Here is a 26,262-nt window from a genome sequence, read left to right on the forward strand (position 1 = left end):
GTCCCCAAGTAGAAGACCGGGGTTTGAATCCGGTCTGGGACCATTTGCTGCATGTCATCCCCTCTGTCATTCAACTCTGTCTCTACAACAAGGGCACTGGTTGCCCCAAAATCTTAAAAAGAATTAAAATAATAATGACTTACTACCTGGAATTATTTTGTAATGAGTAACCTAATCTTAGCATCACAATATAAAAGTAAAGTAACCTGATTTATTCCCGTTTGGATTGCCTCAATATCAAATGCAGTGCCAATAAATAGAAAAGAAAAATCAAACATATGAAGCATACAGAATATTTTACAAGTCAGGTGTCCACCCACTACACCAACAAATTGCCTAAATGACAATCGAAAAGCAAGTTCAGGCAGTATGCCATTGACAACAAAATAGTATTATTTATAACGCATTTACCTCCAAATCTTTCTTCAAATGATATGTCCACTCTTTGGATAATGACAGTGTATTAACATCTCGAAGTACTGCTTGGTACTGAAGACTATTTTTGTTTCCCTTTTCTCCTTTTAAAATAAAACATGATGGTCGAGATAAATTGCAGATTAGCTATGGTTTCGTTGAGACTCATTTCACTCGGTCTTGACGTTTTTAGTGTGTATGTGTTTCATAATATATATCGTACTTAAATTGTTTTGTAATCTAAATACGTTCTTTTTTTATGTAACTGTAATGGATTACAGTTAGCCTTATTTTTTACCCTGATTACAAAATCTTGTCACATGTTATCCGTTATTCCCAACCCTGCTCACAGTGCTCTCTGAATGCAGCAACAGGAAGCCTCCAGCACACTGAGTTATATAATACAGATGTTTGGGCTGATTCCTACCTTGCGACAGGCGGACGGGCTGAGTGACCTGGAGCCCGTCGATGGCACAGAGGTTCCCACAGGGGTGCAGCGTGATGACCCCCGACCTGTTCTCGATGTAGCAGTGCTGGGCAGCCACTCCGGGGCCCTGCAGGTTGATGTCCATGGGACCATGACCCATTGTGGTCCGGCCTGGGGAAGAAAGAGGATATTGATAAACCAATATTACCTGTTAAGATATATGTATATATCAAAGGATTTTTTTAAAGTCTTTTCATTGATTTTCTCAGTCTTTAAACATTGAGTACCATACAAAATATTAAACAAACCGGAGCATATCCAAACCTTTATCCTTCCTCCCTACACATGCACCTACTTACATCATAGAATACATTAAAATAAAAGGAATACAAAATTCTAACTTGGAAATAAATATGTAAAATTAGTGATATTTGATATGACAGGCCAAAGTGTTCATAATCCAAATCCATATTTTGAGATCAAATGATGACCACTATAACCAGTAATTATATGGAATTTAGCTTTAACTGATTACATTTAGGCAGGTACTTATTCTGGCTGAATTCAACAACCTCCACCAACAACTAAGGTCTGCCTGTCTGTAACCTAAGAGTCGAAACCCAGGGCATAATAAGGCTGAAAAGTAAGGATGGAGAAACCAGCTCGAGTGCACTAGAATTTGAAAGTACACAACCGGAAAAAATCTGCCCCTTCCTTCAGACTTCCTTACAGACAACAACACACACAAACGCACACATGACCAATGAGGGCACGAGATAAGTTTGTGCACGAGATGGAAGGCTGACAGGCAGGTAGGCCATCCAGTTATCTGCCGCGGGCCGAGGCAGATGATTGGACTTGCTTTTTACAGCGCCACGGCTCCCACAGATGAAATATTTGTATATATTTATTGTCAAAGCATTTCATGTATTCATTGCTATCGGGATGTTAAGAGCATTCCATGGAATATAACAAAAAGTGTTTCTGAAGTGAATTACCTACCCTACCTTTAAGAGGCTAAAGTAGTATCTGACTCACAAGAGTTATCAAGATGTGTATCTTTGTGGCTGGACAATAATCAGAGAGTTTATAAAAGAAAGAGGGACAGCCCCCCATACCTAGAAACAATAGTTTCGCTAATGCCCTCAAAGGCTAAGCTAATAAAATGTCAAAGGCAAGCGTAACACGCAAATACACCTTTGCACAGACACAGACACAGACACACAGACACACACACACACACTGACTCACACACACTATCCTTGCCTGGACATAATCTGTGGAATCTCCCTGCATACCAGCCTGCAGAGGCACAGACAGGCAGGAAGGCCAACAGACGGACAGACGGACAGAAATAGATGTTTATAGACCCACAAATTAAAAGATGAATGACACCTGAACAATTGCCTAAAGGTTCCACCTGAGAGTGCAATAAAATACAGTTTGCAACAGTTCGTTTTATATAACAAAAGCTGGCGTACTGGACTTTTAAATATAAATGAAAATCCTTTATATTGAAGCCCTTGCTTGAATGTCCACAAAATGTTGCTTAAGCCAGGGATATCTCTCTGTCTATATTGTGGTGTCAGGAGTGCTCTCCTAATGTCTTCCCTTGTGCTTTTTTCTAAATGTTCAGACGGTTTGACAGACAGACAGGGCATCAAAGAAAGAGCTAAGAGGTCACCAGACAGAAACACAAAGAGGCCGACAAGGACGAGAGAGAGATAGAGAGGTGATAACAGGGTCAGGTCACCAGAGATAGTAGTGTGTGTGTGTGTGTGTGTGTGTGTGTGTGTGTGTGTGTGTGTGTGTGTGTGTGTGTGTGTGTGTGTGTGTGTGTGTGTGTGTGTGTGTGTGTGTGTGTGTGTGTGTGTGTGTGTGTGTGTGTGTGTGTGTGTGTGTGTGTGTGTGTGTGTGTGTGTGCGTATGGCGTGCGTGCGTGTGTGTCTTTGTGGACCATTGTTCAAATTCATGTTATACTGCAATGTTATGACTTAGCCCTGGGCGATATGGCATCTTTCACCCTGATATAGGTCATCTCACAAAAACTAAATTACGATCTTGAATTGATATTACCTCAAAACATATCGCAATACACTTTCTGAGAAACTTGAGTTTGTATGTAATATTATGAATTAAGTCAATGTAATTGTGCATCCTGATATATCGTGATATATCGTGACAAAGACATCAGTAGCATCTGTGTGATTCTGTGAAGCTAAGCTAAGTGTGGGTGTCACAGCGGGGTCTCACCCTCGGGCAGGGGCAGCAGGGTGATGGCGGTGCTCAGACGTCCGCTGCCCAGGCTCACCAGGTGGGGGCGCTCTGCCTGGAACTTCAGACCCTTCCCCGTCTCAAGGAAATCCAGAGGAGTGCTCTGAAGAGGAGAAAAAAGGTCACAAATACAGTGTAAATTATTATTGCCTTTATTTTGGTTCTTGGTTAGGTTTGAATGTACCGTCGTTCAGCATGATCATTGGACGCTTTTTTCCTTTGTTGAGTTGAGCTCACAATAAACAACAGAACAGAAGCCGATTTTACATTGATATTAGAAAATAGATATATACAGTATATATATATACATGATTGTTCATCTTACAAATAGAAATGCATGTTTACTCATAACATTTTACAAATGCAGCTATGCGCTTACTGTACATAAACCATGCATACATCAGAATCAGAATACCTTTATTATTAGGGGAAATGTACGATACATGCAACAAGATATAACGCAAACATACTAAAAAGTGAGAATAAAAAGGAAAAAGTCAAACAAACAAACAAACAACCCCATAGACCTCAGCTATCCATCTTTTCATCCATTCAATTTCTTTTGCCAAGATAACAAAATGAAATATGCAATATACCTGTAAAAAACAGGGTGTGATTTTGGGGGTTCTTAAAGAGAGTCGTTATAATATTACATTATTTGTATTTCATTTATGTGTCTTAAATAAAGGCCATACTGTAATTAAAAAAGTTATCTTTGGAAATGTGACTTTATTTGCACTTTTTCCAATGCAATCTGTACTGATTAAAAAACGTCTTTGTGATATGATACGCAACGTAATCCTGATGACATTTAATACATTACGACATACTGCATGTAATCTACACCTCGAAAGTAAAGAGGTCACTTTTTTTTCTCTATTTCCCCACAACTGAACACCATGGACCTGACCAGTAGTGTTTCCTCTCCGTTAGCTGAATGAATGAGTTGTGCATGACACAAACATAGTGAATATGTGGCACTGAGGAGATACCACTCATATTCCTGCACACGCTGCAGCTTTCCTGCTTCACTTATGTTTTTCGCAATAGGAGGTCCTTTCCATAGACCGTTAACATATCTTACTACACACTGAGAGGAAGTGTGTGTATGTGTGTGTCGTCTACCCCTTAAAGCCTAAAGCGCCGCTGCGTGCTCTCGGCACAGCAAGGGGGAAGGGATGTCGCCATAGCAACAGCAGTCTGCAATTAAGAAACATGGAGCTCCTGGAGGGTGCTCGACGAGATAAACTTGTGAAGAGCAGTTTTCACCGCAGCGACGCCTCGACATAAAGACTATTCTGCTTTTCAGACATCTGCTTAGTGTTAAATGACTCTTTCTCTTTGCCTCCCAGGGTTTAAAATAATACATTACATCTCCTGTTGTGTAACATCAATTATTCCAAAGATAGAACATGGTGAAAAAGAATGAAATATACACCAGGACTTCCTTTGGAATGATTATCCCTTTAGCGCTTGTCTTATCCCTTTTCTCATACTGCCTGGGCTGCAGCACCTCTTTTCCCCCTCTGTCTGAAACCAGATCCCAGCCTGCTCTGATTGGTTAGCTGGCTGGCTCTGTTTTGACAGCTAAGAGCTGTCCCGCCCCTAATCTTGTCAAATGTGTTGGAGTATTAGCCAATAGAAGTGGGTGTGTTACATAGTGATGTCACTATGTTACTAAAGTAAACAAAGGAGTCCAATGGAGGCGTTTCAGGCAGCGGGGGGGATTGTGTGGTCCAATGCAGGAAAGGGTCACCCAAAAAAGGCGGAATAGGGCCTCGTTAATACTTGGATCTATTCGCTATATTCCTTCTTTCTTCAAATGAAACCCTCTAACTTTTAAACCAATCCGTCACACATGTGTTTTAAGATCACACATTGGACATAATGATTTGTTGTGTTACTTAAGTATTGCTTTATGTAGTGTTTTATCCAAATCATATCGAAATAGCAGTATATTTCAATAAAAATCCTGTACATCAAAATGTAGAAGCATCCGACTCACAGGAACCCCCACGGTGGACACGTTTTGCTTCACAATTTAACAGATGATTTAGCATCCTTTATAATTCAGCATGACTAGAATTTGACATGCTGTGTGAAACAGTGACTGCTGATCATTTAGCATTCACGGCTAAGGTCAGCTCCGTGCCAGGTGAAGTGTTAAATGAACTCTGATGGGCGCCGTGGATTTACATTTTAAAACCTGCTGCAACAGCGTTTTTTTGTCCCTTACACATGTCTTATTTACAACCTGTACGCGATCATTGACTCGGCTCTCGGCTGGCTGGCTAGCTGTGTGTGCTAATAGGATTATGTGATTGTGCTGTTGCCGTCTGTGAAGTGGGGTCAAGCCTAAGAGGATTGCTGAGATAGAGACTGGGAGGCAGTGGGGGGGGCTTTACTGGGAGTGATGGCAGCAGGGGGGCGGGGCCAGATAGCCAACACTGCAGGACTCCTTCAACCTCATTCTCTGTGTGCTGCTGCTCCCATGTGGAGCACACTGCAACAACCTGATACATGCAGAGCATCATAGTGTAATGAGTGCATGCAACGTCAATCCTTCTTAGATCATATTGTATTTGATTAAGTGTCATCAACACTTTTTTCCCACTAGGTAACATAATCTGTGTTATTGTCAGTTTTTACTTTATTTTACATTTTCTAACATTAACTTACAAGTCAATTCCATGCACCTTCACTAGACTGATTGTATCTGTGTTTTTTGTTACTTTATCTATTATAACTTATTTTGCATCACTTATGTTGTCATGCCTTATTTATTCTTATAGTGTAAATTCTTTAAGTATGCGTAAAGTTTTAAAAACAATATATTTGAGTCTGAAACAGCTAATATACAAATAAATGAACTAAATAATAATAATAACTTTATTTGTATAGCACTGTTCATGCATGTATATTAATAATAAAGTTATTGGATCTTGAATCTGTCTGGCTTGAGTATTTTCAATACAAATTGGAAAAAACGTAGTCCTTGTCAACAAGACTCGTCTCTAGTCGCTAAAATCCTAAGTGTTAAAGACAGGACAAATAATACCTTTTTCAGACCCCTGCCTTCAGAACTGCTTTCATTCTTCGTGGCATAGACTCAACAAGGTGCTGGAAACATTCCTCCGAGACTTTGGTCCATATTGACATGATAGCGTCACGCAGTTGCTGCAGATTTGTCGGCTGCATGTCAATCTCTGGTTCCACCACATCCCAAAGGTGCTCTATTGGATTTATATCTGGTGACTGTGGAGGCCATTTGAGTTCAGTGAACTCATTGTCATGTTCAAGAAACCAGTTGGAGATGATATCATTGCCTTTCTATCATCTTGAACCAGTCTGGCCATTCTCCTCTGACCTCTGGCCACAACAAGGCATTTTGGCCCAGAGGACTGCCACTGACTGGATATTTTCCCATTTTTTTCAAGAGCAGTTGAACAGGTGTACCTAATGATATGGCCGGTGAGTGAATATATATATATATATATATATTGATTTTTTTTAAGGAAATGGCACTTTTGGAGTGGTGCAGGAAGAAGTCGTTAAACCCGTAAAAGACTTAGCATATCACCACTTCCAATTCCCTAGTGTCAAAATCAAATCTTTTTGAATGTCTGATTTAATCCATGAAATAAGGTTTGTGGTTAACACAAGTTTACGAGAGTGACTAAATAAACTACTAAATGTCATCACACATACAAAACTCTGCCTTTAGCTTAGCATTGGTGATGCGCAGCCATGCGACTGTGATGTTTAAAGTTTGTTTATAGCCTAACGATAGCTTTTTACATATACCAATTGCATCCGATCGGAACATTTTTACAACGTGTTGTTAATATGTGGAGATTATCCTGCTGAACAAAAAATGATAAGTATCATGATGTGGGTTTGCCACAGAGTTTACTTTTGGCTGTATACCAAAATCACTGCATCATTCTATAGTGCCTTAATACGATTTTAGACACGAAAACAATTCCAGATTCTCACAGTTTCTTTAGAGAAAACATAACATTTAATAGGGTTTTATCTTCCATTTTGTATTCCTTATAACTACGATACATATAGAAGTAGTTACTGAACATACACACACTCACACACAGATACCACATCATTTTTTATTTGTACTGTTTCTTTTCTGATTTTATGTAAAGCGTCTTTGAGCATTAGGAAAAGCGCCATACAAATCCAATGTATTATTATTACTATCATTTTGTTGAGAATTACCCTAGCCCAACAATAGACAGAAATGTGTTTATTCTAAAATGTTCACACTTTTGTCCCCAATTGTAGCTGAACTAAGGACACACACACACACACACACACACACACACACACACACACACACACACACACACACACACACACACACACACACACACACACACACACACACACACACACACACACACACACACACACACACACACACACACACACACACACACACACACACCACACACACACACACACACACACACACACCTAATGTGATTGAAATACCGACACCCAATCTCTGGTTCTGTCTAATTACTGACTCTGCCTGAAGATTCCTGCTTTACACATCCTGACATATGCTGTCAGGACGCGTCCTGACATATGCTGTCAGGACGCGTCCCACCCAGCTGTACCACCTGACCTGACCTGCTGTACAAAATAATTTTTTTTTTTTTTTTTTTATTGTGGTAAACAATGGTAAAAAGTAGCAGTAAACCAATGAAAGTAAAGCGTAAATGCACATACAGTAAGTGTATATTGCACAGTGGAAGCGGAAGTTTTAACTATCACACAACAGAAATACTCCAATAATAAAGTACAAGTAAAGTAAATGTGTTTACTTTCCTCCATGACAGATAACATATGACTCCCACTCTTTCCTGTCATGTCCTCTCCCATCACCCTTATCCCCAAAACACACTCACCTTTAGCACCTGGTGTGTTTTCCTTCCAAACTCGGGCATGTTGCTGTTCAGCCGGTCCATGTCCACTGAGCTGTCCCCGGCTCCCTGCGACACATGCATGTCCTGAGGGAGGAAATGAGAACATTCATCAGACACACCATGAGTAACCAAAAGTGTCCACGGGTGACTTCATCTCTGCAGGACAACAACGGTTAGTAACTATCAAAATCCTGCTTAATGGGATTCCCCCTCCCCACTCTGCCTTAATGTGTCAAGGTGTGATTCATGCTGCAGCGCACTCACGCACACAACAGACGGTAGACAGCATTTAGCAACGCGCTCAGAGGAAGTACAACACGCACACACATTTAAATCTCTTGGCAGTTGACACATTCGCTGGAAATCAGCCACCTTGGCTGTTCTCTTGTCTCTCAGTCACTATGAAAAACACACACTGTGCCTAAATTCCTCCCTTCTTACTCAGTCGTTTTGGGCCATTTCCATCAAGTCAGCACAGAGCAAACAGCTATAAATATATTCCATGTCCGTACACGTGTTAAGTGGCCAGATTCGGTATAAGAAGCACAGATAAACACATGGAGAGGTTAGAAAACACATTCACAGTGTATCAGAGCGTACACCCGGAGTCATTTGCATCCTTAAAATGTTTTGCAGCCAGGATGGAAAATATGTTTCTGATGTGCTCTGCCCTCAGGATAACAACACACTGCTGCAATATCATCTTATTTGCTCTTCTGACATTCCCATGGAAGGATATTCAGTAACGGAGTCAGCCTCAGGAAGCAGTTAATCACAAAAAATTAAAAAACAAATGTTGGGAAAATGTCTATCTGGAAACACTTTTGTGCAAAACTATTTTCTGAGCCAGAGGGAACTAACGCAAAAATGCTTCCCAGCTCATGTTTAAAGCAATATTTCAACCAAATGTCTTGTGTTAACCTGTCTTTTGCTGTATCTTAATATAATAATTACCTGTCTCCAGTTGTCCAGCACTCGCAGAGCCTCCATTGCAAAGAGCTGCTCCTGGCTACTGACTCACTCCAATCAGTGTGGACTCGATTAACCGGGACACCTCTAAAACTGAAGGACAATTTCTTCAATGCTGCTTCTTCTTGCCATGAAACACAGATTGTCTCTTTGTCTTGATCTCAGCTCTTTGTCTATAAGCAACCGGTGCAGTATCCTCCATAAGCTCTCATTCAGGAGGAGGACCTGTTGCTGCTTGCTCCACTAAACTAAGACCTACATTCCTGACTGGCAGCACCAAAATCCCCGATAACAGAGACATGTGTGTGTGTGTGCGCGTGTGTGTGTTTAAGCAGTGATCAAAAGAGACGACGAAGAAGACGAAGAAGAAAAGAGGAAAAGAGGAAGAGAGAGTGATGACTGAAGGGATTTGATAAAATAAAGCTCAGAAATAGAAGTGTAGAGTAGTGAACTTGTTGTAGGAGGAATCAACAATATAGATCAGGGCCCAGTCCAGTAAAAGTGTTTTTCTCCATCAGCGTTTTAGATAACTTGTAAGTGATATGGTCGTCTCTGTGACAGCACCACCATCGATGATACCACAAAGACATTACATTTGGGGCTGGAAAGTGACGTCACTTTAAGGCAGCAGTCTTCATGGATTAGAGCCCAAGGCTATACTTTAGGTAATACTCGCTGAAGATGATTTAGGTAATCAGCACTAAAGGTACTTTAGGTTATACTCAGTATAGGAACTTAAGTGATACTCACTAAAGGTAATTTAGTTCATTCTCACTTTAGGTACTTTTGGTTAAACATACTATAGGTACTTTAGCTAATACTCAGTATATGTACTTGAGGTAATACTAGATGTAGATAATTTAGGTAATACTCACTATAGCAGTGGTTCTCAACTGGTGGGCGGACCCGTTTCGAGTGGGTCGCAGATGTGTGAGTGATTGATTGATATTTTGAAGGCCCGATTTTCTTAACGCTGTGCATGCAGTAGGCGTCGGACTGGAAGTACCGGAGACCATCAATGGTTTTGAAAACTTCTGTCACGTAGCGATCATCTTATCAATAAAACATATTTGCTGATGTTTTTTCGAGTCTTCTGGCCAATCAGAATCAAGATTGTTGCCGGAAGTCCCCACGGAGAATAACTTTGCGGTAGAACTATTCTTTCTACATCCATGGGTACAACTTCAGATAAAAATGAACACATAATGAAATATGACCCCCGGTTTGATGATTGACAGGTCACAGAACAATGGGGGCTATCTACCCTTACCCACAATCTCCTCTTTACTCTTCTCTCTGTGAGGAGCAGCAAGTTTAGCTGTCAGAACTAAGTGAAAAACAAACAATGGCATAAAATATTATTAATATGTCGGGTACTAATAGATTTATATATTTTCTTCTGTGTACCAGAATGCGTAGTTATATGTTAGTATTTCTAAAAATCTCCTGGGGTGGAATCCCCCCAGACCCCCCTTCTGGGGTTGGGTTTTCAGCATGTCACATTTTTCACGTGTGGTGAATTGGCAGGATTGGCTCCAAGTCTACCTTTTTATTGAGTACAATACAAGTGTGCCTTTTTATGTTATACAGGTCAGCTTTGATTCTAGAAACTTGATGACCATCTTCTCATTAAACCTTTTTTAAAAGCATACTTTAGTTCTGGGATATAAGGGATATATGCACTGTACTTCACTTTAATTAATATTGTATGCAGAAAAGCACCATTTTTGGTTGCATAGATTTCAGTGGTTAAAAATTTCGGGTCGCGAATTATTGACAAAGGAAAAAAGTGGGTCCCGAGGCCTGACCAGTTGAGAACCACTGCACTGGTTGTTAAAGTAATACTCATGTAATGTAGGAAATACTCACTTTTGGTACTTTAGGTAATGTTCAATAAAGCTGCTTTAGTTACCTTCTCTCAGACTGTGGGAGGATGTCCACAAACTCTCACTGAACACAAAGAAGTCTCAATCTCTCTATTTCATTATTTCCCTCCCCCCCTCCCCCTTATGCCAGGGCAGAAAGGCTGGCATTGTTTCATGAAGAGCAGGCATGGATGATCCCTCCTCACACATGAGGGATTCTTGCTTCTTTTTTTTGAAGGGGTTATGAAAGCGAGAGAGAAAGGAAGGCTCGCCATTTATTTGGAATGCAAAAATGTAGAAGCAGGGAGGGAAGCTTGACAGCCTGCCAACTAGATGGTGAACCAAAATGTTGATGTGAGGAATACAAGAGATGACAGAAAAAGAAAAAAGATGAAACGAAATGCAGCTGCAGACAGGTTCTTTTTTTCTCCTCAAAGGCTTATAATTTTCTGTGAATTAATCCTTAAATTGAAAAACTCAATTTTGTTGAGATGTCATCTTAAACATTTAAGTCTGCTTATATCAGAACTTGATTTATATCCATGTTGCAACATGAACGTATACATTGTTTAAGTTTACCCCATAATACAAAGTGTAAAACACAACTAAGAACATACTGAGTTTGTTTTGCAGTTAGATCAGTTTTTCCTGTTGGCGGATCTTATTAAATCATTCAGATGAATCTGGTTTATCTTCCTGAGAGCTAGAATAAGCAAACTTCACGGAAATGTTTCTCAAGTGTGAGATATGTATATGAAATATATATTTTGTCTTGATGGTGGGCTAGACAAAAGCTCAACATGTGTCCAAAATGAAAAAGGTGAATCCTCTGGGGAGCATGACTATCCACAGCAAATATAACCAAGTGCTTAAGATAGCGGCTTGGGTGTAGTTCAAGGGATACATCAAAATAATTTGAAAAGGAAATTAGAGTTGCGTCTGTGATTCTGTGTAGAGGAGGTTTGGTATGCTTTCCATCCTCCCGTCCACCAGATGTCCTCTGGGACAAATGAAGTGGTAATTTAAACATTCAAGGGGCCATCTCAGGGAATGTGAAGATAATCAGGAATGTCATAACAGAGAAACGGATGGGTCATTTCATAACTCATGCAAGGATAACGTGCACCCATCATTCCTTTTGTATCAGCTCATATAGCTGTTCACTGCACAGCTGCTATACCACTACAATAGCCATTTAAATTCACAATTGTTCTCTCCTACTCAATGCCATTTCTCAAGGGACTGTACATAATGTGTGTTTGCCCAGTTTCATTATTTTGTACGAAAGTACAGTTCAGAATTACATTGAATTGTATCATATTGGTCCCTGTTTACCTATAATACCTCATCCAAAGAGGTTTGTTTGTCGGTAAGGTGGTTTGTTTTTCAGCAGCATTACAAGAATTTGACCAAATGTCCTGAAACTTGGTGAAAGAGTGAAGGATTGGGCCAAGGAACCCATTACATTTTGAAGTGAATTAAGTATCAATATTTATTTCCTTTTGAAAATGAAGTTCCTTTGTAATTTGGTTTATAGTTTTATATTTAATCTCTAGAAAATATGTTTGAGGTTTTGACATTTTAGATTATCACCTGTATTTCTCTTAGTTTTTTTTTCTTCCCTTTTCTTACTGGGGATCTTAAAAATGTTCATTTCGTCACACACTGAACTAAGTAAAGAACAGATTTACTGACTCCAGCAAGCATTCAGTAAACTTTCTACGAATAATTTACAAAGTGTTGAAAGCAATCATGCATACAGACACAAATAACTTTAATCGAACCTCTTTTCTGAACGTGCAAAGGGAAGTTTCTTCTGTATAATCTATTTTAAACATTGCTTTTCTATGTCAGGTAATTGTATGAAGCAGCGCTTAATTGCAACAACTGCATATGCTCATGTTTTAGGTTTAAAATGCACCCACAACCAAGAGCCTTTCTCCCTGAAAGGCCAGAGGTCACTGTTTGATGTTAGGAACAAATGATTGCCCTAAAGCAGCAAAGGGATAAACTCTGCTACCAGCCTGTTTCATGTTTGATCATGTGCTCGAATGATTTGGCCTGAGAATAGATGCAGTCTGTAGCCACAGGCAAGACGCTGGGTCTTAGACGCTATACGATCACAGCAGACAAACACTGAAGCCTTGGAAACAGCGTCGAGGATTTAAAAGAATGAAGGGGAAGGAGGAATCAAGGCCATGCAGGTGTGTAACAAACTTCCTTGCAAACACCTGGCTGCTTTTTAGAGCTCCAACAGACAAGGGTAGCTGTGCAAATAATACCAAAACACTCCTTAAAAATCAAACGGTCTAGTCTCCTTCCGTTCCCATTTTATTTGTTCTGCTTTCAAACAAAAAAACAGTAAGATGACTCAGACATCTGTCAACCGTAGTGTTTGCTTGTAAGACAACAAAATTCACTTTTTTAATAAAAAAACACTTCCATGGTGAAATGTGGAATCAGATTACTGAACACTGCTAACAAAAACCGCTATTGTGTGTTGGAAAAGGCCAATAAATAATCAAACTCTGCAAATGTTGCCAAGCCTCCTGGCTAGCAGCTACAGTTCGATGAAAAATGACATCTTTTTACCTGATGATCACATACACCCATCCTTTTGAGTTACATGATGCCAGTAAGCACTCTTTCACAAGGCCACTGCTATTGCATTCCTGTTGGCACAGTGTGTTCCTGGCTTCTTTAAGTGTGTTGGTAGACGAGTGGTTACATAGCTAACGGCTATCAGCTGGCAACAAGGCAGTGCAGCTATGTGTGATATTTCCTAGGATTTAAACTTTAAAATACGACAATGTTTTGGACTATAATAAACAAGTGACTACTGAGAGTGTTTGTTTTCCATGTGACCAGCACTGAGATTTTCTTTTCATTTTCTATGGTGACTGAATGTAGCTAACATGAGCTAAAAACCAGCTAGCTACATACTGTATCTCACAGCATTCACAGCAAACACTAGATATTGCAAGATCACTTAAAAACTATTTGTACTTACATGTCAAAGATTATATAAGATTATATTTTTTCATTTCATTTAAGATATTGAGTAGGAAAAAAGCAAACAAGTTCTCCCAATTCAGAACAAAGGGGTGTTCGGCACAACCAATGTATGTACACCTTTTTGCGATAGATTTCAACATGTGGTTAATGTTAAGAAATGCTTAAAGTTACTTTAAGTATACGTAAATTGGATATTTTACAGTATTCTTTTGATTAGTTCATGAAAAGATCATCATATGGGTTCAAATAAAAGGGTACAAAGTACTACAATTAATCATATTTATGATAGTTATTTAATCTCTAGCTTTTCTAGCCAAACTATGTAACATATCGTGAAAGGTTACACATATAAGCAAAATATGATGCATTTATTTGCTCTAAAAAAGAAGTTAACTAATATACTGCAGAGAATTCTTTTGTTTTGATAAGTGCTTGATCCATTGCCGGCTATCATTGCCATGAGTTAAAGGTGGGGTAAGTTTGAGAAACCGGCTCGAGATACACTTTTTGTTATATTCCATGGAATGCTCTTAACATCCCGATAGCAATGAATATCTTAAGTGCTTTGACAAAAAATCCATACAAAAATGTCATCTGTGGAAGCCGTAGTACTGTAAAAAGCACGACCAATCATTTTAGCCGGCCCGGCTAAAATAACTGGATGGCCTACCTGCCTGTCAGCCTTCCATCTGTGCACAAACTTATCTCGTGCCCTCATTGGTCATGTGCGCGTTCGTGTGTGTTGGAGGAGGGGCTCTATAAGGAAGTGGCAGATGTTTTCCGGCTGTGTATTTTCAAATTCTAGCGATCTCGAGCCGGTTTCTCCAAAATTACCTACCCTACCTTTAAAGGCTCGCAACATGGCTGCCGGAGAATGGATCACATTCATGAGTGTTACTGACTCTACATTAGTCAGCAGAGAGTGGATGAATGAAGGGGGGACAGAGAAAAGATAGCAGGATGATAGAGGAGGCATATTCAGACAGTAGGCAGCAGAAGAGCCTGTGACACAAGATTTTCATCGACATAACTACACTGTAGCTATGTTCGTTTGACAAATAAAGAACCTTGAACCTTGAACCTTGAACACTTTCTTTCTTTTGTCTATCTCTTCCAGCCAGCTGCCACCACACAGCTCCGCTCTGGTCTCCTGAGTTCTGATAATGAAGGCCGTTAGATAATCCTCCCACAGCAGGAACATCTTTCTTTCCATCCCTCCACATTTGTCACTGGTTGTCTACTTAATATCTCTCATCTCTTCATAGTTCTTCCATTGCGTTATCATTTAAATGGCTACTATCTTTCTCTTCCTGCATTCTCCCTGACCTTGGGTTCTCTTTTTATACACACCAGACAGATAGACTACGAAAACAAATACGAAGGACAGGCTAGGTCTCAGGCTCGAAAATGACATTCCCAGAACAAATGACTATATCTTCACTTCTAAAAGGGGTAAATTAATCATCTTTTTTCTCAAAGCAATGATAAACCTGTGAGTTGGATGTAGAAAAGTCAGAATCAATATAGATTTTTATTTTTTTTATTTTAAAGTAAATTCAGATTGAACATAGTAAAAAAATGTAAATTATAGTGTCTGTCCAAAAAAAACACATAACTTATAGTGAAAACCACCCTTGAATGATGGGATAGTAGACTAAAAGCTTTAGGAATCCAAACTATAACATATAATAAGTACCCTGTATCAACATTGATGCAAAACAAGTGACATTTGACCTTTTTAGAGAGGTTTAGCAACAAAAAAAAACACTTCTGGGGTCATTTGGGTGGATTTGCCATATCTCTGGCCCCCCTTGGTAGATTTTGATGATTGACACCTCTTTTGAACCGTTAGAGCCAATAGCATCCTAAATCCATCTAAACATTACCATTGGTGAATGAGCGCAGCATGCCCAAAACCGGAAGCTGGGTTGTAACTCTCACACACTCTATATGAAATCTCTGTTTTTGACAAAAAATGTAATGATGGATTATCAGTAATAATTTCAAAGTGACACAGACACATTGGATTAACCTTCAGCAGCGTTTCTATGCGTTTTAATGCCATTGAACACAACCTTTGATCAGAAAACAGCAAAGGTAAGACATATTTGCCGTTTTGGCTCCGTAAAGCTACGTTGTGTGTTGTCTGGGTTTGGCTTCGCTGCCCTGAGTTTTGGTCGCACAGTGATGATAGTTATACCTCTAGAATCTGTGGAATCTCAGCTGTTTGTGCAGATCCGATAAGTAATAACATATTTCTACCGTGAGTTCTGTGGTAAGTGCGTTAGCATTTTTTTGCTTAGTGCTAATTCAGAGGCTTGGTATTACCCTTGTGTTTTGTTTAGCTAAAAATGGTTCAAATCGTCAGTTAGCTGAGTTTCTTCCCGTTAAGTGGGTATGACACATTAATAGGTTGTTAAATGTTAAGAAGCCCTGAGACACAGTTTCGTGAATATTGTTGTTTTTTGCCCCCGCCGGCAGGGGCATGGGGTTTAACAGGTTAACGCAATGATATAGAAACAGAGACAAGGGTCAGGTTGCTCTAGTAGCCATCATTGGCATCACACCAGTTTCTGTTATTTTAACTGGCGTTTGGAGATTATTGCCATTTCAGGCAGTGATTATGCTGAAGTGTTACTTTGTTTTTCTCTGATGGGTGCAACCAAAGCGGAATGACATATTCTGTTTTTAGAAACAAACCACAGAAATCCAGTAAATAGTGCCGTGGGAAGAAGGGTGGATTCACTTTAGGCGCCTTTCAGACAAGACGACATGCTGACCACATGCGGTGTTTGTAAAAATGAGTAAAAATGTGGCTGGTGATGGCATAACATACAAACGAAGCCATTTTTAAATCTCTCCATTACAGCTGGAATGTTCTCCAAGATAAATTGTTCTTTCAGCTGCAATGAAATGAGGTGATTCGGATACAACATCAAAACAACAATGACAACATGGTTAAACATCTCAAAACCATAACATGAATTCTATTTTTAAAGTGTGCTTCTAGGGAAAACACAGCCAGGGAGGCATTTAGCACAAAGCTAAAATTGAATTGATGGCAGTTTGGAGGAAGCAGCCTTCACACAACATGTATGTATGTGTGTATGAAACCACAGTCTGACAACACCCAGCAGACAGCCTTCAACAGCGCTCAACTGCTAAACCCTCAGACACTCTTGGTTTGGTCTGAGGCTGTCAATAACATGTCACCGCATCAATATGACGGCCTTAAGAATTCATCATAACAATATTATCACAATGGTTAAAAAAAATTAAAAAAGTCAAATTCCTCTTGGATATGGTGCGTTTTGGCAGTTTTTTGGCAAATGACTTTGGGGGTATTGGGGGGGGTAGAAAGGAAGGGGAAATGAAAGAAAAGGAAATTATTAAGAAATAAACTAAAAAATCTATGGAAGTTTGGCTATGACAAATGTCCTCCATTCTTTTGTTACATCATAATCACTAGACTTCAGTGCTTCTCATCTAGTGGTGGAATCTCAACCCAATCATAGCATTTACAAGTTTAATGGGCCAATCCTGAATAGCTCTGATTAGTGGCACCTTTAGTTGTGGCTTCAAGAAACAACTGCTACAAAAAGAAAAGCATCAACTCTCTATTTTATGAACTTTGACATAATTTTTTGTTAAAAATCCATGAAATATTTGCGAGAAAGGTAAAACTTGCAGAATTTGCAGTTTTGAGAAACATGAGGTGTAGAATAAAGTTAGTGGCGCTTATGGAAATGGAAAAGTCTGTTACATGATAAAGATATAATTTGTGATCACTGTCGCAGTAAAATTATTCAAGGTTAGTTCTACGACAAATAAAATGACTGGTTACAAAACAAAAACAATAACATTAAATACATTTACATGTTTGCAATGAAGAAGATTACAATGCAACACTCCTATGGGAATTTCCCCTGCAATACATCTTAGCCTTGAATCACGAAATGTGTACTCAAGGCATATTCCCAGGCTTAAAAGATAGACAAAGAAAGATTTTGGGATCAACAGGCGGAAGTGTGTGACATTTAGAGGAAGAAGTTGACAAACAGAGCGTCTTCATCCAGCAGTCTGAGTGTAACTATAAGTAGACTTCCTGTGCAGAGAACTGAGCCAGGGACCGTTTCCTGTGAGTGACACAGGCCAAATACGGGTTAGCCTCTGCTGTGGGACAGGACTGACCTCAACTATGAAAACTACTTCTGCTGATGTATGTGATTATCACATCTGCTCAGACTGCTACATTTTTGTTTAAATATTTGAGTTTTGCTCACAGCAAATAGGGAAAAAGAATAATAAAAATTACCTCAAGCTGATGATTATTATAAGTGTCTTAGTCTGTTCAATTTGGAGCTACAGACACAAGATGGTTATCTTAGCTTAGCATAACATCTCATAGGAACATGGCTTGTTTTTGCATTTCTGTTTTTGTATATCTTAAACTAGCAATATAACATGTTAAATAGTTAGCTAAAGAGGTGCTGGTAGGTGTATGCTGTTATAGAGCCAGGTTATGCTAACCTAAGCTAACGGGTCTATTTTGGATCATCCCTATGGTTTTCAGCCGACAGCTTTCCTCTAATCAACTGCGTTTCCAGAAACAAGAGGTTGACAACTGTTTTCAGATAAACGCTTTGATAAACCTACTGTACACTAGAAAAAATACAAAGTAAGCAATCAGCTAGGGAACATAGTGTATAGCAGCTATAGAGGAAGACATTTTTTCCGGATTTGGTGGAGACCAAAAAATTACTAAAAGGAGAGTGAATATTAGTCGTAGATTCATCAAGTGACCAGAAAAACAACTTCAAATAATGCTAATATAGCTCTGTGTCTGTTAAATTAGCCAAAATAGGTTAAACATGTTTTACTTTCTAATGTGTTTAAAATGTGTGTTTTGGTGACAATTTTTAGAACAACAATATGTAACTTTCTGTTAACTAGAAACACTCTTTAACATTGTTCCGCTGTCCCAGGTGGTCAAATAAATTACATTTGTGTAATAGCTTTTACTGGTCATCTTCAAGATTATAGTGTTTGTGTTTGAACCAAAGTACCAGTTGCTGTCTCAATGATTTTATGATTGGAAGCTTATTTGCACTCTGTTTTTAAATTAGGTTTGGTTTGGATGCGCACGGACAAAACAGCCTGTCAGCATGATAATGTGCCAATAAATGAATTATGTGCTGACATCAAATTAGAAAAAAAAAAAAAGCTCCAGTTCAAAATAAATGCTTGTAGCAGAAATTAAAAAAAAATAAATTGGTTTCGAACTTTTGACAATGAACTGTCATTCAAACTAATTGGTTTCAATGACGAATCACATTTGAATGTTTCAGCTACACACTTTAGTATTTTTCCACAGATAAGTCTAGGCCTAACCACCACACATTAAAATGCTAATCTATGCACAGCAAGTTACCAGTGCATCCCTCGCAGCCTGATAGCATGCATAAACAGATTCATTACTCTGGCACCAAACCATCAGCATTGGAGAGATGCCCTTATCAGCCGGCAGCTAAACACACCAGCTGCCCCGTCTCTGTCTCAGACAGACACACAGTAGTGAACACACACATCATAACATAATGTACACACTACGGTGGAGGGAGAGGTTTCAGAAAGTAATTGCAGGACTGGTGCGGAGATTGAATGCAATGAGTAGCCTTCTTTTACAAATACGGAATATTCACTTTTGCCATATTCCAAAAAAGACAATATTCCAAAGAAGCTATTTACATGGCTAATGAAAATGAATATTCCATTTATATTCCCCTTTACATTCATACATTTCATACTCAGCTAACGTGCCAAATGTGTTGTTTATCGCTCCAAACTATTAGGCAAGGCAAGTTTATTTATATAGCACCTTTCCACACAAGGCAATTCAAAGTGCTTTACAAAAATGAAAGACATTAAGAAAATGGCATTTAAAAACAGTCATTAAAAAGCAAAGATAATAAAATAAACATTAAAAGTCAAAAATACAGTGCGGTGTAAGATATGAATAGTTCAATTAAAAGCAGCGGCAAAAAGAAAGTCTTCAGCCTGGATTTAAAATGAGTAAGAGTCGCAGCTGACCTGTAGATTAGTGGAACGACTGAAGCTGGTTGTCTTCTTACTTCTTTGTGTCAAAATAGCATGTTTCAAAGATTTCCACTGGTGGCAGACTTGTTTGATTGTGCAAACACCGCCTCCCTCTTTCATTTCCTCAACGAGTTTATTGAGAATGAAGGAGTTTCGAGATTTGCCCATATCCAAAAACCTCTTGATACTTGAAGTCTTTCGGAGGCATTTAAGGTTATCTTTGGCATGTCATATTTTGTACCCAACACTTTCAAACAGTTGGCTAGTTGGTTAGTGTACAACACACACAGCTGGTTGTAATGGGCATAAGGCAAACTGAGATATAATAATCTAAAATGAGATTCATCTTCTAGAAGTGTTGTTGATATGACAGAAATATGTTCCTAAAAACGGAATAAAATTGACAATCCTCCGTGTTTTAATCTCAAATTGCTACAATCAAAATATGCCGTGTACATGACCTGAATCAAACTCTGAAAACTATCATCATAGCATATTCTGAATAATAGTCGAAAAATAGCGTGCATGTAGTGCAAGCCAACTCTTTAACTGTCTAAGAATGGTCATATAAAAAAAAAAAGCATGATCCTCGGGAGGCTTTCTACAGATGAATAAGGTTCTACAAAAGAAAAACAGGTAAAAAAACAAACAAGGAATATATTGTAGCGTGTGTTTGTCATCAAAGCTGTGAACTCATCTCTGAAACTGCAGAGCAGCACTTCAGAGGATCAGAGACCCTGTCATTATCTGATTATTGTCTCCAGTGACAGTAGAAATTATACCTCAAAGCATCCATGAAAGAATACTTGTTGTCATTATCCAAACCACTGTAATCCAATGCATCAAAGTGATGAGATAAGATACTGAGCTGCAGCCAGGTAGGAATGAGGTAGGAGTGTTTCTCTGTCCGCCTCTGTACTCAAGCAAAGTATAGTTGTAAAACAATTTTTCACCCTCACATATACCTTTTTCTGAGAAAAGTAAATTATAGAAAATTAGCTTTTCAGCCACCAATTGCAGATATATTGAATACGCTCAATATTTCGATTTGCTGTGTCAAGCATTTCAATCTACCCAAACAAATCTTAGCTCCAGTCCAAGACTAACATCGTTGGTTATTAGCCGAGGACTAATAATGCCTTTCATCAGTCCTCGGCTTTGAGATGAAAAACATGTCCATCTTAAAGGATGGTTAAAGGTGGGGTAGGTAAGTTTGAGAAACCGGCTCGAGATACACTTTTTGTTATATTCCATGGAATGCTCTTAACATCCCGATAGCAATGAATATCTTAAGTGCTTTGACAATAAATACATAAAAAAAATTCATCTGTGGAAGCCGTAGTACTGTAAAAAGCACGACCAATCATTTTAGCCGGTTGTGTATTTTCAAATTCTCGCGCACTCGAGCTGGTTTCTCCAAAATTACCTACCCCACCTTTAATCACAGCCTGTACATATGATCAGGAGAGATTGGTTGCAGTCTGAATACTTTACTGGTAATCTATAACGCGTCATGAATACAGGCTTTTGCAAAACTTCTTGCAAAATTACTGAAAATTGTTACTGCAAATAGCAACACAATTAAATTGGCCATAATAGGTCCATTAGCCAGTAGCGCCACTGAGCAATCTTTAAAGGTCGTTTTCTCAAAATGAGAAATGTCCACTTTGGTGTATACACTTCTGTAGCACTTACATACACCAAACCTTCCAGTTTTATTCCTATCAATATTCTGAAGGTTTTTACAGAGGGTTTGTTCATATATCATTCATAGCCTGAATTATATAACATTTTATACCTAAAAACAATGGCGAAAATTGATATTTTAGGGCTGTTGCAGTATTTTTTGATTTATGGAGTGATAGAAAGAGATATCCAAAATCCCTTCTGTAAAAACGTTAGATTCTAATATGACTACAAAATGAAACAAGAATTTCGAACCTGACTTTATCCAATGTTCAGAATTGTGTTACTGAAATGTATTAAAATATGAGCATATTTAATGAGATGATGGCTCATTTGCATGGGGGGGGGGGGGGGGGGGGCGGTGCAGTGCCCCTACAAATCGAAACAAATTATGTGGGAAACACTGGATAATACTAATAATAATAAAAAATAATTACATTAACACATTTAATAATGTTTTAATTTTTAATTTGTAATCATCTCGCGACCCCCACTTTGGGAACCCCTGTACTAGATAGTTCCGGAACTAAAGAGTTCCGTTGAACTAAGTTCCGGGAACTATTCCTGGGAAAAGTACTTGGTGTGAAAGTGCCTAATGTCCTCGCCCATCTTTCTCAAAATACAAAATCAATACTTTTTTCCACAAGACACGGCACTAATGTAGTCAATATTTTCAAATGATCAATCAATGACATTATTAACACTTTTCATTCAGGGTGGAACCAGAGTAAACCCTTTTTCCCACTACAACGGCGCAAGTTGTTAAAAATGTGTTCAAATCGGGTACCAACTATTTGACCTGCCGCAACCAAGAGCTCATGAAAATAAGCATAATATGTCCTCTTTAAGAGACGCAGTTGCTGTATCTGGTCGGAGCTGGCAGATGCTACTCCTGGTCAGTCTTCTTTGGGGGGATTATCAAAGGATAAAGTAACCCAAAGTTTCACAAAAACTGACAATGTCAGCAGTTCATTGTCAGACAGTAGCAAACCAAAACCCAGGATTTAAAGCAAAGATACATTTATTTCGTTTCATGAAAAATAAAGGAACACAATGTGTCCTGTCGCCAGGGGCAACCTTAACTAAGTATTGAAGATGAAAAACATCTGGTTTACACTAGTAAGAGTAAGTGTCATGTTTTACTTTCACCTTGAGCAGGGGGATTGAGCAGGGAAACCGTTGGGAGAGGGAATGTGGTATTGGGTTACTCAATGGTTCCGTTGACTTTTGGCTCAGTGTTTCCAAAGACGTGGAGCTGGACAGGCATTCCAGCCTTGTGCGGACAAAGAGGCTCTTTCAACAGCAGTAATCCTCTGGAGGAGAGTGCCAACGCTGAGGCCTGCTGCTGGACTGCAGGACACACACTAAGGTTCACTCACACTGCAAGACCTCAACACACCAGAGGGGATAGGACCATATGTGTGGGTTACACTGATATATTGGACTTATACTGGGATTTTATTAAAAGTGGATATTTTTCAAAGCTTTTCCGCCTTAGTGTTATAACTCACTTAACTTAGCTTCAGAGCTCTTATATCAGCAGATCAATCTCCATCACAACTTTTTGAACTCCAGGAATTGATGAAGACCATAAACGTTGTTATGGGATCGAAAGCTCTGAAAAAGCTAGCAAGAGGAACTTGGTTTAAAAGGTTTTTTTCAGATATTACTTCAACAATATTAAATATTTGCAGCTTTAGTGCAAAATATATCTTAGTATACTTTTGACAATGGTTTGCATATTCCTCCCTTAAAAGTCAAGAACCTCCAATGGGTTTCCAATATAAATATGATGCTCTTTAACCTTCAAAAAGTCTGAAAATAAAACAGTCCAAGAGGGAAAATACACACTCTTTGGTTTAGCAGTTTACAAGTCGTGTCCATACTGTTGATTATATATAAGAAGTGGAGGTAGCCATGGTGACGTCACCCATTGGTTTGTGGACTACTGTCTTCAAGCCTCAAGTTTGGCATTTTGGAAGATGCCATACATATTTGGACTCAATATTGACACAATAAGTTTGTACAATTTATTTTCTTGAACTTAAAACACACCATGAAAGGTTTAAAGTTGTAAGATGAAAACACAAACACAACCTCACTGGACAACAGCCAAATTGGACAACAATGGTGCATGGGAGCACCCTAATCAGTCACAAGGTAGCCCCACCATCAAGCCTATCCTGCGTTATTATCGTATGTTTTACCATAATTCACTGTATGAATGTCTTGTTGTATTAAAGAGAACTTTCATAGGAGACAGGGAGCAACATTCGCATGAAAGCAACCTATATACTTCAGTTGGACGGTTTTCATGATCAGAAACAAATTCATTACCATCCTTAGGTTTTTTAAACACAAAGAATACAGTAGTGATCAATTCTACCATAAATGTAGTGAATCAAACTACACCATATAAACCTTGACAAGCATTAAAAACACTCATCTAATTTAATGTATTAGCTAACCAATAGACAGTATAAGTGTACTGTCTATTGGTTGGCACTTACACCAACAATAGCGTATTTCTCACCAAAACAACCTGACATCATGTTTCCATCCATACCTCCACCCTGAAGGAGGAGCTTTAACTTCAACATGTACAACACTCATGTACACATTCACAGTGTCACTCACCCCCCCCCTCTGTCTTCTATCCAGCTCAATGCAATTCGCAACGGTCAACTCATTCAAAAGTAAGATGTCAAATCCATCCAGGGTCCATATCTTAAGGCTTCCAACATCCACCCAGCTTATGTAGGAAAGAACATTGTTAGGGCTAAACTATGAAGGGAGTGACAGGGAGGAGTTGAAGACGGGGAGGGAAGGGAAGTCAAGGGGAGGGGGGGGGGGGGGGGGGGGGGGGGAGGGGGGATGCTTGAGGCAGCGTGGGATATCCCTTTGAGTCATGGAAAGGGATCCAAAGAGCAGACAGCTCACAGACGGCCAAACAGCCCTCTGTGTCTCTTTGTATTGTCCTGTCATTCAGCCTCATTACACTGTGGGGACATTCAACAGCCTCTGGAAACACTTACTGTACTTCCTATTGGAAAACATGCATAATATCACTACTGAATACACACATTCTCTGTATTCCCCACTCTCTGGCCTGTTACTATGATGGAGAAAAGTTCACTTATGTTCCTACTTAGTAAGGTTGCATGGAAATCATTGTTCTTGTCTGTATTTTCCAGGGGTGGGAGAAGTAGTAATTATACAGTGTACAATTATTCAGTTACAAGTAAAAGTTCCAAATGTGTACTAAAGTAAAAGTCAAAAGGTATATCATTAAATAATAATTGAGTACCAAAAGTAAAATAACTCTTCAGCGAAATGGCCATTTCAAGCACCAGAAATGTTAAAATTATTTTATTCAAATTATTGATGCATTTATGTGTTCATCACTTCAATGTTGGGGTTTTATTGAATTACTTTATACACTATGAGATAGCTTAAGCAATAATAATATATTATAATCATTTTTCTACAGTATGTTTTCATTGGGTATCTTGCGATATTTAGCAATATCCCTGTGTTATTAGTAATGTGTATTTAATTGTATAGTGTACGACACAACGGTTAGCATAATCAGCACTGTATCTGCACTGGAAAAACTGAAACGTTGACTTAAATTAAATGTATTATAACAACAGATTTCACATGACTTTACTAGGTTAGTTGAAAGCAATAATATTAACTTTAAATAATAAACCTAATACAGTAGTGGGACATTTGTTGACATAACACATTTAATTAAAATCAAGGTTTCAGTTATGATAGTGTGAACTGAAATCCTATCTTAACAGCCAGACTGAAAGAGTCAGTGTGTGTGTGTGTGTGTGTGTGTGTGTGTTGTGTGTGTGTGTGTGTGTGTGTGTGTGTGGTGTGTGTGTGTGTGTGTGTGTGTGTGTGTGTGTGTGTGTGTGTGTGTGTGTGTGTGTGTGTGTGTGTGTGTGTGCATGCGTGCGTGTGTGTGTGTCCAAATAGGCCAGGTGAAGATGAGCAGCAGCAGCCCAAAACACCATGACATCATCTTTTACCAGACGGCTGCCTCCCCGCCAAATCCTTTGTTGGCATAGCAACTCCTCAGTGAAAACATTGTGTGTGTGTGCATGTGTGTGTGTGACCACTGCAGCATATGGCTTACAGTTGGTTAGATGTTGTAAAATGTCACATTATAAGCCACCAGTGTCCCAGACAGTCCTATCAGCGTGTGAGAGAAGAAGCGCTTCTCAGAGAAAGGGGGAAAGTAAAGTGAAGTGAGCAGCAGAGAGAATGATGACGTCTTTTTTTTGGGATGAATCGCTGGCCCGAAGGCATGCTGCAAATAAAAGACAAAGACAATGAAGAGAGGAAATGATGGGGGAGGAAAAAGAAAGGGAGAGAAATCTGCAGAGGTCATATCCCAGTCTGCAGATGAAAGGCGTTCTGATTGGCTGCCTGCTCTGAGTGTGTGTGAGCTGTACATGCTGCAGCTGTGGGAACGGCAGATTGTACAGCTGTTTGTGAGAATAACAAAGTGAGCAGTATGAGAGGACATACAGTTATGTCTGCTGTCCCCTGAGCTCCT

General features: G+C 39.1%; 1 protein-coding gene across 6 annotated transcripts in view; it reads right to left on the reverse strand.

Moving 5' to 3' along the window:
• Positions 1-26,262, reverse strand: part of phldb1b (pleckstrin homology-like domain, family B, member 1b) — a 135,377-nt gene that overhangs the window by 87,453 nt on the left and 21,662 nt on the right. For 5 of the 6 annotated variants that reach the window (XM_034113246.1, XM_034113245.1, XM_034113243.1 and 2 more), the window contains 3 exons: positions 8,044-8,145; positions 3,095-3,218; positions 842-1,012 (listed from right to left, as the gene is read on the reverse strand). In XM_034113246.1, the coding sequence (XP_033969137.1) occupies positions 842-1,012; positions 3,095-3,218; positions 8,044-8,145 (397 nt within the window). Of the gene's footprint in view, positions 1-841; positions 1,013-3,094; positions 3,219-8,043; positions 8,146-9,015; positions 9,102-26,262 lie in introns of those variants that run through there. The other variant, XM_034113242.1, reaches the window with a different exon arrangement.

The sequence above is a fragment of the Trematomus bernacchii genome, unplaced genomic scaffold (assembly GCF_902827165.1).
Source record: "Trematomus bernacchii unplaced genomic scaffold, fTreBer1.1, whole genome shotgun sequence".
NCBI lineage: Eukaryota > Metazoa > Chordata > Actinopteri > Perciformes > Nototheniidae > Trematomus > Trematomus bernacchii.